Source organism: Durio zibethinus, chromosome 21 (genome assembly GCF_047325235.1).
Source record: "Durio zibethinus cultivar Kanyao isolate XHJ-2024 chromosome 21, ASM4732523v1, whole genome shotgun sequence".
In the NCBI taxonomy this organism is placed as follows: domain Eukaryota; kingdom Viridiplantae; phylum Streptophyta; class Magnoliopsida; order Malvales; family Malvaceae; genus Durio; species Durio zibethinus.
The window spans coordinates 12,377,477-12,394,182 of NC_143182.1; the positions used below are offsets into that span (position 1 = coordinate 12,377,477).

The 16,706-nt window shown below is 33.7% G+C and overlaps 1 protein-coding gene and 1 pseudogene across 1 annotated transcript; one reads left to right on the top strand and one right to left on the bottom strand.

The window, feature by feature from the left end:
* The first annotated feature begins 256 nt into the window (after positions 1-256).
* LOC111305653 (uncharacterized) lies at positions 257-10,069 on the top strand. Its single transcript, XM_089751136.1, is given in 9 exon segments — positions 257-390; positions 4,487-4,590; positions 4,795-7,160; positions 7,162-8,047; positions 8,146-8,388; positions 8,492-8,544; positions 8,546-8,638; positions 8,854-9,016; positions 9,604-10,069. Coding segments are annotated over 8 exon segments (4,119 nt in total). The 5' UTR covers positions 257-390; positions 4,487-4,524; the 3' UTR covers positions 9,853-10,069.
* Positions 10,070-10,744: 675 nt separating this feature from the next.
* On the bottom strand, positions 10,745-15,640 carry LOC111306522 (uncharacterized; annotated as a pseudogene).
* Positions 15,641-16,706: the final 1,066 nt, after the last annotated feature.

Consider the following 16,706-nt stretch of genomic DNA (forward strand, 5'->3'; position numbering starts at 1 on the left):
GGTAATTAATAAATTGAAAAAAATAATAATAATAATTTTTTTTTTAAAAAAGATATTGGTATGGAATGCAGTTTAAGAGAAATGTATGGGCAAAATAGTAAAGGAAAAGGGGAAGCGTTCGGACTCGGTTGTTGTGGTTTTGGTTGTTAAAATGAGGCCCACTTATACCTCAGTGGATTCCTACTCACTTTAAATATCAAAGATTCTTTCTCTTGTCTTCAACAATACTTTCTTCTCCCCACATCATTCTGCTTCTGTCTTTCACCATTCTCTTTCTCATTTCTCAAATTTTCACCATTGTTTTCTTCTTAGATTCCTAAAATAGAACACCCTTAAACAAATAGTAAGGCAAGCCAAAGCAAAGCAAATCTCTCCAACTTTTCTCATCAGGCAAGAATCCCTTTTCATCTCTCTTTTGATGATTCTTTTCTATCATCAGTTGTTATGTACGTTAATAATTTTATATATTTTATGCGAGTGTTTCTGCTCTGCTTCTATCATTCTTTTTTTTTATATAATATTTAATTATTTTTTTTGAATTTGTGTTGTGTCCATGATTTTTATATGCTTTTGACAAACATAAAAACTCAATGATCATCATGATCTGATATAACTTAGATTATGTTTGGTGGATGATTTTCCACTTTCTATAAAAAAAAAAAAGTGGAAGAAATCAGCAACTCTTTCATCACTTCTTCGGACTACTGTGGAGTTTGGATTTTGATCATCACAAGATGATCCTGATCTTGATCTTATCACCAGTTTCTTCGTTTGATCATTCCGTTGGTTTGTTGCTGGAAATTAATTAGTTTTCTTTGCAAGTTAGTATTTAGAATAGAACTGTGTCAAAAACTATAAACTGTTCTAACTTTATTATTTTTTTATAATTTTCTAGTGTGAGTTGTTAAATAGTCTTCAAGTGGTTTAAACTTTGAAGTGTTTTAGATCTCAAAGGAATCTATAACGTATAGAATTCCTTTCTAATAATAATAATAAAAAAAAAAATTGTCTATCTGCAAACAATTTTTAACTGGTCTGGACAAAATAAAAAATTGACTTGTTGCACTCCACTTGCAACAGTTTTTGATTCCTTGAATTGACAATTTAACTTCTTACCAGGTTGGCAGAAGTAAAAAGGCAAAAACAAAAAAATAAAAATAAAGTGGAGGTTTCACCGTTGTTAATTTTAGGATTGGGTGAAATTTTTTAATTTCACCGACGGTTAGTATTTAAAAAAAAATCATATATTTTATTTCTAGTAAATTATGCAAAATTTTTATTTTTTATAAATTTTAAAGAATATATTTTTTAATATTTTACAAGCAGATCATTTCTAACGGAAACTATGTGATGATTAAGTCTTTCGAAAATAGGAAGTTTGCTTTGATAAAGCAATTCTCCTTCTTTTTGCGTAATTATCGGAAGTGATTATATTTGAGATTTTTTATTCAAAATTTTGAAAAATGAAAGCAACAGGAAGAGAGAAAGAGAGGGAGAGAGAGAGAGGCAGGGCCTAGCTCTTGAATTAGAAATTCAGCTGGCACGCGTTCATTTTATTTTCTTTTATAGTTTTTAAAAAAAAAGAAAAGAAAAAGTTTGATGATAAGATATGATATGGAAAAAAAAATTAAGCTAAATTGATGGGCTGCCTACTTTGATGGGACCACTCTCTCATTGCTTTTTTTTTTTTTACTTTTTAGGTAATTTTGTGTTGTTTGAATTCGAGAGTTTTGCTTCAAATTATTCCTTTTTTTGCTATTCTTGTGATGCAGCCGATAAGTCAAATTTAATTTACTCTATTCATACGAAACACATTAAAAAAGTAGTAATATGTATAAATAGTTTAAATGGATTAAAAATTGAAATTTCGATTCAATTTTTTAAATCCATATTATTAAAATGGTTAAAAAAAAAACAATTTGATTATATTACCATAAATTAATGAAAATTTGATTTATATTTGGATTCAAAAAAAGGAAAAAGTTGCTTTTTTGTTCATCCCTTACCTGGCAATCATTAAAGCATTTTGTTTTATTTGGAAAAGGCGGATTAAAGCCTTTCTAAAATTTAAATGATAAAGAATCTTAATGAGGGTTTTATTTGCACTTCAAAAGCTATTCAACATATTTTAAAAATTTTATTATAAATTTAATTTTTTATAAAATTATTTAAATACTTATTATCTTTCATACTTTTTTTCTTTTTTTTTTCTAAATTTGTAGTAGTTTTTTTTACTTCTTTTAGTAACAAATTATATCGTTGTTAAAATTTACAATTAAAATTTATAATATCTAGTATACTACCAAAATTTAAATAAGGGTTAAAGTTTTTCTAAAATTTAAATGATAAAGAATCTTAACGAGGGTTTTATTTGCATTTCAAGAACTATTCAATATATTTTAAAAATTTTATTATAAATTTAATATTTAATGAAATTATTTAAATACTTATTAATCAATTTTTTTTATCCTTCACATTTTTTTTCTTTTTTGTTTCTAGATTAGTAGTAGTTTTCTTTTTTACTTCTTTTTCGGTAACAAATTATATTGTTGTCAAAATTCACAATTAGAATTTGTAATATCTTGTATACTACCAAAATTGAAAGTGAATTTGAGAGGGATAATTGCAGTAATGACAATCAGGTAAATTGATTTTCGGAAATAGATGTTTAGAAAGTTTTAAAATTTTTTGAAAATTTATTTTCAAAAGCTTTAAAAGGTTTAGACATCTATTTTTGAAAATTTTTAAAAGTTTTTGAAAATTCATTTTTTGATTTTCAAAAATCTTTATTTCCAAAAATTCTTAAAGGCTTCTGACATTCATTTCTCTTTAAAAGCTTTCGAAAATTTATTTTCGTGAGTTTCAAATCACACTAAAATATTTAAGCCCTAACTTCAAATGGGGGAATTTTCCTTTAAATGTAACTTCAAATTTTTAAGATTTACAGTTGGGAAGAGAGAGAAAAGATGAGGTATGAGGGAGAAGAGATAGGATGTTTAAGTGTTTTGGTAAATTTTAATTTAAAGTGTGAGGTGAAATAAGTAAAAAAAAAAAAAGTGTCAAAATTAATAAAGTGTGTTGAGTAAATGTTAAGATGCAAATAACAACTTTGTCTTAAATTACAATCCTCCGAATAAGACACTTTAATATTTACATTATTTGCACAAAATACCATTATTTTATTCTCTATTCAGATTTCGAATAATCTAGCATGATTCTTTCATAAAAGAAATAAAATTAGCTTTGGCCTAAATCTCTTTTTGATTTATAATTTCTAATACTAACATCTTGTTTTTTGATATATCTCATGCTAGTTTCTTTTATTAAATTCAGAATCCATTTTCACGATGCCTTGTCTAATAGCAAGTGTCCACTATTTAAATATTCATTATTTTTTCATATACTTAATTAATAGTAATTTTAAAAAATACAACTTTCCTAAAAATTATATTTTAAAAAGTTCAAAGAATTATTTTTATTATTTATTTCTCCTTTTTCCTTTTTTTCTTTTTTCTTCTTTTCATTTTCTATTCTTTATCCTTCCAAAGAAAAAAAGAAAAAACATATTGGCAAATAACTGGACATCTTGAGTTGCCCCTTAATTAAGAAGTTGTCTCTTGAGGATAACTTTAATATTATGTATAGGGACAACTTTAATATTATATATATATAGGGACAACTTTAATATTATGTGTAGATGTATAGATTTGAAGAAAAAGTATTTGAATCCATCTGATACATGCATATGTGGACGGAACCTTATGGGACCTAGTAGCGGGCTTATCCTCCGTTGAGATAAAAAAATTTTAAAATGTTAAAATTAGATGTATTCTATATAAAGCTCAGAGTTTTTATTGATCAGTTTATTTGTTGTTGAGCCTAGTATTAATTTTACTAGTTGTCATTGTTATGGTAGGGAGTTTCTAACCATAAATATTTTAAAACTGATTTGAGCAATTGAATGGAAGATCAATAACTAAATGATAGCTTAAGTGTGATGTATTTAAAATTATTGATAACTAAACTATTATATAACATTTTTACAAATATAAAACCGTGTCAAGAACAATAGTAAAACTTTTAATAATTATGATTGGATATGAAAGTTTTTTAATAGTATTATAATTTATCATTTCTTTATAATTTAGTAAAATTGAATTAAACCCTTGCTAAATAAAATTATTGGCTCTGCACTGCATGCATCTGTTATTCAGTCAAATGCTCTGAATGCATGAAATTACCTTTTAGCATGCATGTAAAATGTTATGATGTGTTATCAACCATAAGGAACATGATATTACCTTAAACATCAAACGACATAATTTCTTTCAAGACTACATTTTGGAAGTGTTTTTTTTTTTTTTTTTTATTCTTCTGGATAATCTTCGTTAATTTTCTTTAAACTACTGAAACTCATTTCTAAATTAGTACATGCCTTCTCTCTTGTTTCATTTAATTTCTGAATTGTGAACTTCAATGATCACAGGTGAACAAGTGTTAAGAACAACAATTTTTAATTTAAATATGGAAGGAGAGAACCTAATAAGCACTGAAATCCCAGTGAAGGAAGCTGTTGAGGACACTGTTAAGGTGATAGCATATATCTATTTTCTGCAATTTTAATCAGTGATGTTGACTTTTTAATTTATTTCAACTCATTTCCCCCACATACTGACTTGGTCATTTCTTCTTCATTTATTCCAAGCTTTATAATGACATTCCAAATTAGAAGAACTTGAATTTATAAGTCAAATTAGCAGTTCTTTCTAATGGTGATGGAATGATGCATTGCAGGCCTCAAATGGAGACTTGCCGCAAGTAGAAAAGGACGGAAAGAAAGAAAAGGAAGAAACCACCTTTGATGGAGAGTTCATTAAAGTAGAGAAGGAAGCTTTAGATATGAAGGATGGTTCTAATGTGGCTAAGCCTGCATCCTTGCTGGATAATGAGCCAACAATCATGGAAAGAAGCTTAAGCAATTCAAGTAGAGAACTACTTGAAGCACAAGAAAAGATGAAGGAACTCGAGCTTGAATTGGAAAGGGTGACTGGAGCATTAAAGCATTCTGAATCAGAAAATAGCAGACTGAAGGATGAAGTTTTGGTCGCAAAGAAGAAGTTGGATGAAGGGGGAAAGAAGTACAATGAACTTGATCTCAGTCATAAAAAATTGCAAGAGCAGATCATTGAAGCTGAGCAGATATATAGTTCACAGCTAACCAATTTGCAAGAGGCTTTGCAAGCTCAAGAGGCAAAACAGAATGAACTCACTGAAGTAAAGGAAGCATTTGATGGTCTCAACATGGAGATTGAAAACTCAAGAAAGAGGATGCAAGAGTTGGAGCGGGATCTGCAGAGTTCCATAGAAGAGGCACGGAAATTTGAAGAACTGCACAAACAAAGTGGCTCACATGCTGAGTCTGAGACACAGAGGGCTTTGGAGTTTGAGAGATTGCTTGAAACTGCAAAACTTAGTGCAAAAGAAATGGAAGATCAGATGGCCTCCCTCATGGAAGAAGTGAAGGACCTGTATGAGAAGGTTGCTGAAAATCAGAAGGTCGATGCAGCACTTCAAAGCACAACAGCTGAACTTTCTGCTGCTCAGGAGGAATTGTCACTTTCTAAATCAGTAGTATTGGACTTGGAGCAAAGACTTACTTCTAAGGAAGCTCTTGTTAATGAACTGACTGAAGAGTTGCACATGAAAAAGGCTTCAGAATCCAAGGTGAAGGAAGATATGTCAACTCTCGAGAATATCTTTTGTGCAACTAAAGAAGATCTTCAAGCAAAGGTCTCTGAGTTGGAAGATATCAAATTGAAACTTGTGGAGGAAGTCAAAGCAAGGGAATTGGTTAAAGCTGGGCTGAAGAACCAAGAAATTCAGGCCTCGATTGTACAGGAAGAATTAAGTAAAGTGCTAAAAGAAAAAGAAGCTCTAAAAACAGCCATGGCAGATCTCAATAGTAATGCAGCACAGTTGAAGGAGTTGTGCAGCGAACTTGAAGAAAAATTGAATATTTCGAATGAGAATTTCTGTAAAACTGATTCTCTTTTGTCTCAGGCTCTGTCTAATAATGAGGAGCTCGAGCAGAAATTGAAATCTCTGGAAGAGCTCCATAGTGAATCTGGAGCCACTGCAGCAACTGCTGCTCAAAAAAATCTTGAGCTGGAGGATGTACTTCGGGTTTCAAATGAAGCAGCAGAAGATGCAAAATTGAAACTGAGGGATCTAGAGGCACGTTTTCTTGCAGCTGAGCAGAGGAATGTGGAGCTTGAACAACAATTAAATTTGGTAGAACTAAAAGGCTTTGAAGGTGAGAAAGAACTGAAGGAATTCTCAGGGAAAATATCTGAACTTACCACCAAGTTGGAACAGGTTGAGGAAGAAAAGAAACTGCTGAGTGATCAAATGCAGGAATATCGGCAGAAGGTAAATCAGCTAGAATCAGCCCTAAATCAGTCTACGATACAGAACTTAGAGCTCATCGAGGAGTTGAAGATTGCTGTGGAGAAAAGTGCTCAACACGAGGACCGAGCTAATATGAGTCATCAGCGCAGCCTTGAGCTAGAGGATCTGTTCCAGACCTCTCATTCCAAATTAGTGGGTGCTGACAAGAAGGTCAATGAGTTGGAGTTGTTACTTGAAGCAGAAAAGTACAGGATTCAGGAACTTGAAGAACAGGTAAGCAAATTAGAAAAGAAATGTGCGGAGGCAGAAGCTGAGTCCACTAGATACTCTGATAAGATATCTAAACTTTTATCTGAGCTTGACGCATTCCAAGCCAGAACATCAAGCCTTGAAATTGCAGTGCAAATGGCCAATGAGAACGAAAAGGAATTGACAGAGTGCTTAAATTTAGCAACAGATGAGAAGAAAAAGTTAGAAGAGACATCCCAATGCTCCAGTGAAAAGCTTGCTGAAGCAGAAAATCTGGTGGAAATCTTGAGAAGTGATTTAAGTCTGACACAACAGAAGTTGGAAAGCATTGAAAATGATCTTAAGGCTGCTGGCTTGAGAGAAAGTGGGGTAATGGAAAAGCTAAAATCTGCTGAAGAGCAACTAGAGCAACATGTAAGAGTATTGGAGCAAGCTAGCGCCAGAAACTTAGAGCTTGAGTCATTACATGAATCTCTAACAAGGGATTCAGAGCTTAAGCTCCAAAGTGATGGAGAACTTCACCAACAAGGATTCAGAGGTGAAATCTTTGTTTGAGAAACTTAAATTTTTTGAAGATCAGATAAAGGTATATGAAGAACAGGTTGCTCAAGCGGCTGGACAGTCCGCAACTTTAAAAGAAGAATTGGATCAGAGTTTGATGAAACTGGCTTCGTTAGAAAGCACAAATGAAGAACTCAAAAAACAGATATCAGAAGTGGAAAAAAAAGAGCTTCAGTCTTCCTCAGAGAATGAACTTTTAGTTCAGACAAACATTCAGCTCAAGAGCAGAGTTGATGAGCTTCAGGAATTGCTTAATTCAGCTGTTTCCGAGAAGGAAGTAACTGCTCAAGAAATTTCTTCACATATTTACACAATTAGAGAATTATCAGATCAGCATACAAGGGCCTCAGAACTTCGAGCTGAAGCGGAATCTCAAATTGTGGAAGCAGAAGCACAGTTACATGAAGCTATTGAGAAATACACTAAGAAAGAATCGGAAGCCAATGACCTGATTGAAAAGTTGAATCTGCTTGAAGGCCAAATTAAAACATATGAAGAACAAGCTCATGAAGCATCTACAATTGCTGTATCTCGAAAAGTTGAGGTGGAAGAAACACTTGTAAAATTAAAGCAGCTGGAAAGCTTGGTTGAGGAACTGCAATCCAAGTCAGCTCACTTTGAAAAGGAGAGTGGGGGACTAGCTGAGGCAAATTTGAAGCTGACTCAAGAACTTGCCACATACGAGTCAAAACTTAGTGATTTGGAGGGAAAACTGGCTGCAGCCTTGTCAGAGAAGGATGAAACAGCTGAACAACTTCACAATTCAAAGAAGGCTATAGAAGATTTAACACAGCAGATTACTTCTGAAGGGCAGAGATTACAATCTCAGGTTTGCTGAAATTTTACTAGTATCTTAAAAAAAAACAGTATGATGATTTTCCTTTTTGTAGTTATAAGTTCCTTTAAAAATTCTTTTGGATGTTACAGATTTCTTCACTAATGGAGGAGAATAACCTGCTTAATGAAACACATCAGAATACAAAGAAGGAATTTCAATCAGTAATATTACAGCTTGAAGAGCAACTGAAAGATGAAAAAGGAAACGAAGAATCTCTAAAATTGGAGATTAGAAATCTCAAGGCTGGGTTTGCGGAGAGTTCCTTGTTGCAAACTCGCGTCAAAGAACTTGAAGAACAGTTAGTGACTGTTGAAACTCAACCGAAAGAAGAGGTATTATACTCTGTTGTTAATAAAGAAGGAAACTAACTGTTGACTTTTTTTTCCATATTAAATGCCAATGATCTGTTCTGGTTATTTGGTTTGTTGCTTGTAGATTGAAAGTGTTAAGACAGCTGCTTCTCTAAGAGAGGCTGAATTAACTTCAAAATGAGGATCATGCTCAAAATATCAGTGATAGAGACGTTATAAATTAACAAGTACTTCATATCAACATTTGATATGATTAGGCTCAGACAACAATTGATTGGGCATCTTTGCAATGCTTTTTCTGTAAAATGAATTGATAATCAATACAAGTTCTCACAACTATCTTACATCAAGTTTAAACTGCTGAAGATATTTTCATACCAAAATTAATAATGAATTTGAATCAAGATTTATCATCATTGTCATGTTTGAAATTAACAGTACTAAGGAATCAAGAGTAACCATTTGTTGTTCTTTGTTAAAAATGTCAAACAAACAGAAAGAGGCAGATTCTCAGAAAGAGTTGGAACGAGAAGGGGCTTTAAAGTGTTCCCTTGAAGAGCTTGAAGCCAAAACTAAAGAAGCATTACTTCTCCAAAAGCAGGTCAAAGAGTTAGAAGATAAATTGCAACTGGCAGAAGCTAAAGTGAAGGTCAGTTCTTTTTTTAATCTCTTATAGCCCAGCCCTTTAACTTACACTTCACACACTCAAAGTAGGTCAGACAGTGCTCCTCAACTGGGCAGAGGAAGCCATGAAAGAAAAGCTAAAAATTGATAACTAGATGTAATTGTTTCTGAGAAGTATATTTTTTATTGTTTTCACTTGGAAAAGCTTTTGAGCTTTTGAGAAACAGGAGACAAACATGTTTTAATAGATTTGGAAAGTATGTCATTCTTGAGATTAATATGAATAAATATGTTTTAGAATAAGGAGAGGTTTTAAAGTTAAGCATGGAATTTTCCTCTTTAGTGATTAATGAAGGAAAAATTCACAAAAACCCAGTCTCCCATCTCTCTTGTTGCTCTGATTTGTGCTGCTGCCCTTTAATGAAACATCAAGATAAACATTTCCTGTCATATTGTTATTCTAATAGATTCTCTTAGTGGAGAAAAGCAACCAATATAGAGTGCTCTCTTCCTGACAATTTTTAAGCACTCAAAACTACACTTATTTAAGATCTTTTTGGTTACATTTTCTTGAAAATGTGAAAGTTGCTTACCCTAATTCATGTATTGCAGAGAGATGGCAATGCGGCCGAATTGAAGGATGGCGTAGAGGTGAAATCCAGAGATATTGATGGATTAGCTTTTTCAACACCATCGAAACGTAAGAGTAAGAAAAAGTTGGAAGCAGCATCTGTGCAAGCTGCCTCCTCTTCTTCATCAGTTACCCACACTGAAGCTTCACCTTTGACAACCTTAAAGTTCATTTTGGGAGTAGCCTTTGTGTCCGTGATCATCGGTGTTATTCTTGGAAAGCGTTATTAGTTTAGGTTTGTGTTTCTTGATTTTGCCCCCTTTGTTGATTTTTCTTTCCATTTTCCTTCATATAAGAATGCACAGCAGAATGGTAAAGCTTAAATTCGTGCATTCTTTCTTGCTCAGATTTTGATGTTGGTTGGGGAACTTGTTTTCACTCCTTCCCTTGCCTGTTTGTCAAACATAGTTGGTTTATGTATCATCATTCAAGTTTGTATTCAGTAAATTGATTGGATTGCACAAGTTTCTGGTTTTTATCTCCTCGCAAAGTTCCTGCATAAATGGATTGAAGGAAGATGCATGTAACTGATCCATTTCTGGAGATTAATTTGGAACAACAGAACAATTAACCTGAAATTTCTTCTGGAAAAACATTGCAACAGGTGATTCTTACTTTTTCATCTACCAAGATATGAAAAATGCCAGTTACAACGGGTGATTGCAGCCAGAATCAAGAAGGATGAGACTCTGCATTTGAAGCAGGCTTCAAAATATTTGGAAATTCCCAATGGAACAGTTGCCCCCACTCTAAAACTACCCATGACTGAAAGTCATCCTCAACAAATTGCTCTGGCCATGGTTTTCGTGTGACCAGTGAGCATGCATCTCTCAGGAAGTTCATCTACAACTTGGCATAATGAGCTAAATTCCCTTTTCTCGAACAATAACATGAACACTGCACAGCTTTACTCCTGCAATATGTTGGCAAGTGCAGAACACTGGACTCGAAAATAGCAGTTTCAGTTTTACGGGGAGAAAATTTTCCCAAACCTATGCTATTTATTCCCGAGCACCAGATTCAACTTTTTTCACTTCCTCTTCATTCTCTAACATATTTCTGAGGCAAAATGCTATGGCATCATCAGCCACAAACATGAATTCTTCAAACGAAGAAATCATTTTAAGCTATATGGAATCCAGTAAATGAGAGGGCGTCCACAGGATCCTTTTCCTGGTTTCTAAGAACCGTATAAAAAAATTAGTGGAAAATCAACATTTTCCTTAGCATCCAGTTGCTGAACACCTCCTATAGATGAAAGCCGAGTTGAGTATTCCAACTTACATTTCTGTCAGATAGAAGTTGTATTGAGCAAAGACAAGATCGCTAAGTCTTTGACGCTCAAGAAAATTTCTCGTGACATGTATTTCTTCAATGGAAATCTTATTCGGCTTACACACGATTGAACTGCAAGTTTGACTGAGAATTCGGGGGGCCAAATGTTGCAAATTTGGGCAACCTCCACCATATATAGACCACCATTCACCTAATAATATGGATGAATAAGACAGAAAATGCAATCAGATTCAGATACCGTTGCAAGTACAAGTCTTCTCTAAAGGTTTGGGCATATGGATCAAAAAAACTTAGATACACATCTCTCTCCTAATCTTTCAATCATTAATTCTGAAGTTAAATATCATAATTGTCTCAATTCAGAGAAAAGGAAGAAAACCAAAAGAGGCATATGAGTTATCTTTTAATGCATATCATAAATCTATACACAATCACACTAAAAAATAATGAAAACTTGGTAGTGGTTCCTAAAGTTCTAACTTCAAAGCATGCATCTTTGTGATAGGCATGTGTAGGGGGTTATTTTCTTGTGGCTTCCCCTTAATGGAACTATAATTCCATAATTGGTGGCAATCACCATAAAGTTAGCAACGAAAATAAGCTGGAAATAGCAATTTGAATTCCACTCTATATATGAACCCTTGCCAGGAAGCAAATTGTCTCTGCCTCTGACTGCTATCGGCCTTCCTAAATCTCCAGTAGCATTCTTGTATAAATGTATTTCTCTGACAATTTGGTCCTGGATGTTCATATCAGGAAGCAATCTCTCTATGCTATCAAACATTGATGACAGGATATCATTAAGTATTTTCCCTCAGTACTGTAGAAAAACTTGGGGTTAAGGAAGAAACCTGCAGCATAAAGTGGAAGATGCCGCTGCGGTTCCCATCTATGATCAATAACATTCCAGTAAACCATATCATCATCTTTCTTGACTGTTTCTTTCACTCGGTAAATTCCAGCATAAACGTATTGTTGGGAAATATCACAATACCCACGCGCAGCAACCACACAAAATAACAAGCTCAAATCAAGAATAAGAACACACAAATATATTTGGTTCGGCCCAACTCAAAATGGCCTACTCCAAATCTAATCCACTATCAAATAAATCTTTACAATTATGAGACTTTTAGAATGAGAAAAGTCTCCTAAAACTCCTTACTCAAAACTTAACCCAAAACCCAATTACACCCTTTTAATAGCCTACTCACTTAGCTATTCTTTTGGTGTCTAACTCTCTGAGGTTACTAAACTAAAACCAAAACATCTTATTTATAGGGGTGAAACCCTTTATACCTTTACTAAACTCCCGATGTGGGATACAAGACAAATTCAAACTTACTTAACTTTCGATGTGGGATTCTGAGATTCAAGGCAAATCCCAACAAATCCTCCCTTGACTTGAATCTCCAAACACTTCAACAGTATCTGCAAAGCTAACATGCTTACCTATCTTCTTTTCTTTCATCACAGGCATTCCAGCAACTGAGCCTCCATCAAACATGTACAAGTGATTGACCCTATTCCCTTGTAGAATCACACTACCATTCTTGTACACTTTCAACCAATCATTACTACCATAATATGTGTACCCTCGAGAAGCTAACTCACCCAAAGCAATCAAATTGTAGTGACAATTTGGTACATACCTTACATGATGAAGTGTCCTAATAACACCATTGTGAGATCTAAGGCGAACACTCCCAATGCCTTGAATCTGCACCTTTTCTTTGTTAGCAATCACAATATCCCCATACTTTTCATTCTCATTCAACTCCACAAAGCAGCTCCTATCATTGCAAACATGAACTGTAGCAGCTGAATCTAAAACCCAACCTTTATCACTTTTCAAAGTCTGAGTCTCATCCACACAAGTTGTCAAAACAACATCATCATCATCAGACACGACAGCAACAGTATCACTCTTTTCTTCATCTGATTTCTTCTCATCATTCGCCCTTTTAAAAGCAGCCATATCCCTTCTCAGCTTCCTACAGCGTACTTGGATATGTCCCTTCTCACCACAATAATAACATTCTACATCACTGTAATCTCTGTCTCTTGACTTAGATCTCCATCTTGATCCATCAATCCTCTTTTGAGTCCTCCCTCGATCAAAACCCTCTACAGCTAGTGTACTCCCCCCAGGTGATGAGTTCTTAGCTCCCATAAACCTTTCATTCTCACGCAACAGGGCAGTCACATCATCCAACTTCAAAGTAGACCTGCCTACCAACACAGTCTGAACTAAAGGCCTATAAGACTTGGGCAAAGATGACAGCAAAATTAAAGCCTTCTCTTCATCTTTTAACTCATCAACAGAAATCGCTAACAATTGAGAAACCAATCTATTAAACTCATTCAGGTGATTGTGAAGACTCATACCTTCTTCCATCTTCAAAGAATACAGATCCATCTTCAAACATAATCTATTAGTCAACGACTTCGAAGCATAAATACCTTCAAGCTTATCCCACAAACTCTTCGGAGTACTCTCAGTCAACACACTGTACTTTACTTCTGGAGCTAATGCCAATCTAATAGTACTAACAGCCTTCTTCTGAATCCTATTCCAATTAGCATCAGACATTCCCTCAGGCTTACTACTCTCTAATGCCTGATCCAACCCTTGTTGTACTAACAGATCTTGAATCGTACTTTGCCATAACATAAAATTACTCTTTCCATCAAATAACGGAATCTCAAACTTAGGCATAGACATACCAGACATACCTTCTTCAGACATCTTCAAACACTGCTTCACGATCTCTTGGACCCACGAACTTTAAACCTCGAACCTCGCTCTGATACCACTTGTTGGGAAATATCACAATACCCACGCGCAGCAACCACACAAAATAACAAGCTCAAATCAAGAATAAGAACACACAAATATATTTGGTTCGGCCCAACTCAAAATGGCCTACTCCAAATCTAATCCACTATCAAATAAATCTTTACAATTATGAGACTTTTAGAATGAGAAAAGTCTCCTAAAACTCCTTACTCAAAACTTAACCCAAAACCCAATTACACCCTTTTAATAGCCTACTCACTTAGCTATTCTTTTGGTGTCTAACTCTCTGAGGTTACTAAACTAAAACCAAAACATCTTATTTATAGGGGTGAAACCCTTTATACCTTTACTAAACTCCCGATGTGGGATACAAGATAAATTCAAACTTACTTAACTTTCGATGTGGGATTCTGAGATTCAAGGCAAATCCCAACACGTATCCCATTGTAGACCTCTTCTTGGTACCAACTATTTCTAGAAATCGCAAAAGGGGAAATGTTAAACACACAATCAAGATGAATGAATTCCAAAATGACCTATTTCTAATAATATCTAACATTACTAGACCCCCTAGTTTCTTTGCATATGGACAATCCAACCAATCCTGAGAGTTAATCATAGCCTGCAAATTTAGCTTAAGATCAACCACTCTTTTCAGTGTTCCAAAGTTTGTAGCAAAACGAGTAACTGCTGGTTCCACAATGTCATTGCCAAAAGTAAATCTCCTCATCGTATTCAGAATCACACCATCGATTGTAGACAAATCTTGTGACAGATTTAGCTTGTTGAATTGTTTCATTAATCCACTCAAGGTTACCCAAAATCCTGAACCATCATATCCACACAATGAGCTAAGCAAGGAGCCCAATAGAGAGAAGGAAATGACTCCATTAAACTTTTTCTAGTAAAAAAATATTGCTCTTCACAATTAGTGATCACTTGCACAACTTTCTCAACTCCTACTTCTTCAACTACCGGCTTAAGCAATTCATACAGATGATCTGCAGAATAAATAATATCAGATAGCATCCACAGATTTCAAAAACACAGTTGTTTGAGGACAGTATACCAAAAAATTTAACAAAGTTCTGCCAGTTTTCGAGCTCCATTGCTCAACTAAAATACAACACCCTGTCTTCCGCCACATTGCTTTTTACCGATTGATATCCACCACCTCTGGTCTTGACAGGAAAGTGGGTACAATCCGTGATCCCCCAGATGCAATAGCATCAATCATTGGTTGAAAATAAACCGAGTTCACTGCATCCAACTTCACCCCAATGTCATACACAAAACGCCCTATTGCCATATGAACTGGATCCTCAACCCCTTTTGAAACCAATGCAAGATCAGTTTTGTCACAAGAATCACCATTTGTTGGCAAACTTCTATTCCTTCCTCTTTTCCGACTAGCTCTACTTCCCTGACTGACTTCTCCAGATTAGAATCAAGTTCCAAAGAATTCACAATTGAAACGGGTTTGATCCCATTGCTAACATCATCAATGTAGGCAGAATTTTCTATCTCGCCCACATATGGACTACCACTACTACCACAGGCCAATAATCCAGGAATTGTTCTTTGCTTTGTTATTTTGTTTCACTAAAACCCCATTTAAGCTTTCCTGCGTAAGAGCGCAAACCCCCGTTGGAACTTGTTCACAACTTGGACTCTGACCTTTTCGACGGGCTAGATGTTCCTTAAACCTATGAAGCCCACCCCCTTTAAACATCTTGTTAGGATACATGCATTTAATTTGCAGTCTTTCCCCATTTTTAAACACTTGAAAATGGTTCCAAGCAGGATCTTGCTTTTCCTTTGTAATTGATATAGGCACCAAATTCAACTCCATCTGAGCAAACCCTTTTGTTTTTTCTACTAACAAAAGATATATTTCATTGTACTCGGAGCAATAAAATTTAGCTAGAATTATAAGAACTTGTTTTTGCTGGTTTTGGTGGTTCATCTAATTATATGAACCGGTTTGGGAAAGGGGAACCGGTTGTGTTGACCCAAATTTGACGAGGTCAATTTTACTTATATCAAATAAAAAACTTAATTTTTTTTTAAATGAAAATGAGAGTGAATATTATATTATGAATATGAGACGAAGATAAATATAATTTTAAATTATTATTAGATACGAAATTTGAGATAAATATTAAAATATTAATTTTATATTCATACTTTATATATATAAATAAATTTTTATTAAATAGTATAAATATTATTTTAAATTAATTAAAATAAAAATATTTTTATTAAAAAATATATTAATATATACTAATAAAAATAAATTTTAGTTTTTAATTTTTAAAAAATTTAAGAGTAATAAATATTATTCATATTTATTAAATATTCATATGAAAATAAAAATAAAATTAAAATATTCATTAAATATGAATAAAAATAAAAATAATATAAAAATTTAAATATAGAAATGAAAAATATTCTTCCGTCCGATACTCTCCCTGTTGACAAGTCAAAGTTGGGTTGGGTTTTCACTGCTGCCTGCTGAGTTTGAGGTTTCGTGGCGAGATTAGCCACTGTTTTGGTTTGAGGGAGATTTTTATTTTCAATATTTTTTCTTCTGTAATTGGAAAACAAATGGAGGAAAAGTCTTTTTTCGCAAAAAGAGTTTTACCTTTTACATTTTAGTCCCCGGATAACTACAAATTTGCTCTTTCAGAGTGTTTATAAAACTTTTTTAACACTCAACTCAAGAAAATGATAGACTTAAAAGGAAAAACAAATTGAAAATAAAAAGAAATTTTGTATAATTATTTTGTGATTTCATGAGTGCAGGATATGAATTACTGAGCTGATATCTCAAATTTAGTCACATACCCATAGTTAATAAAATTCTCAAAAACAATTGAAAGTTAGAAAGTAGTATGTAAATGATAAAATTAAGAATATATATATATATATATGTATTGATTTTACATGCATATTTTTCAATGTCGTTAAGATTCAATTCACATTAAT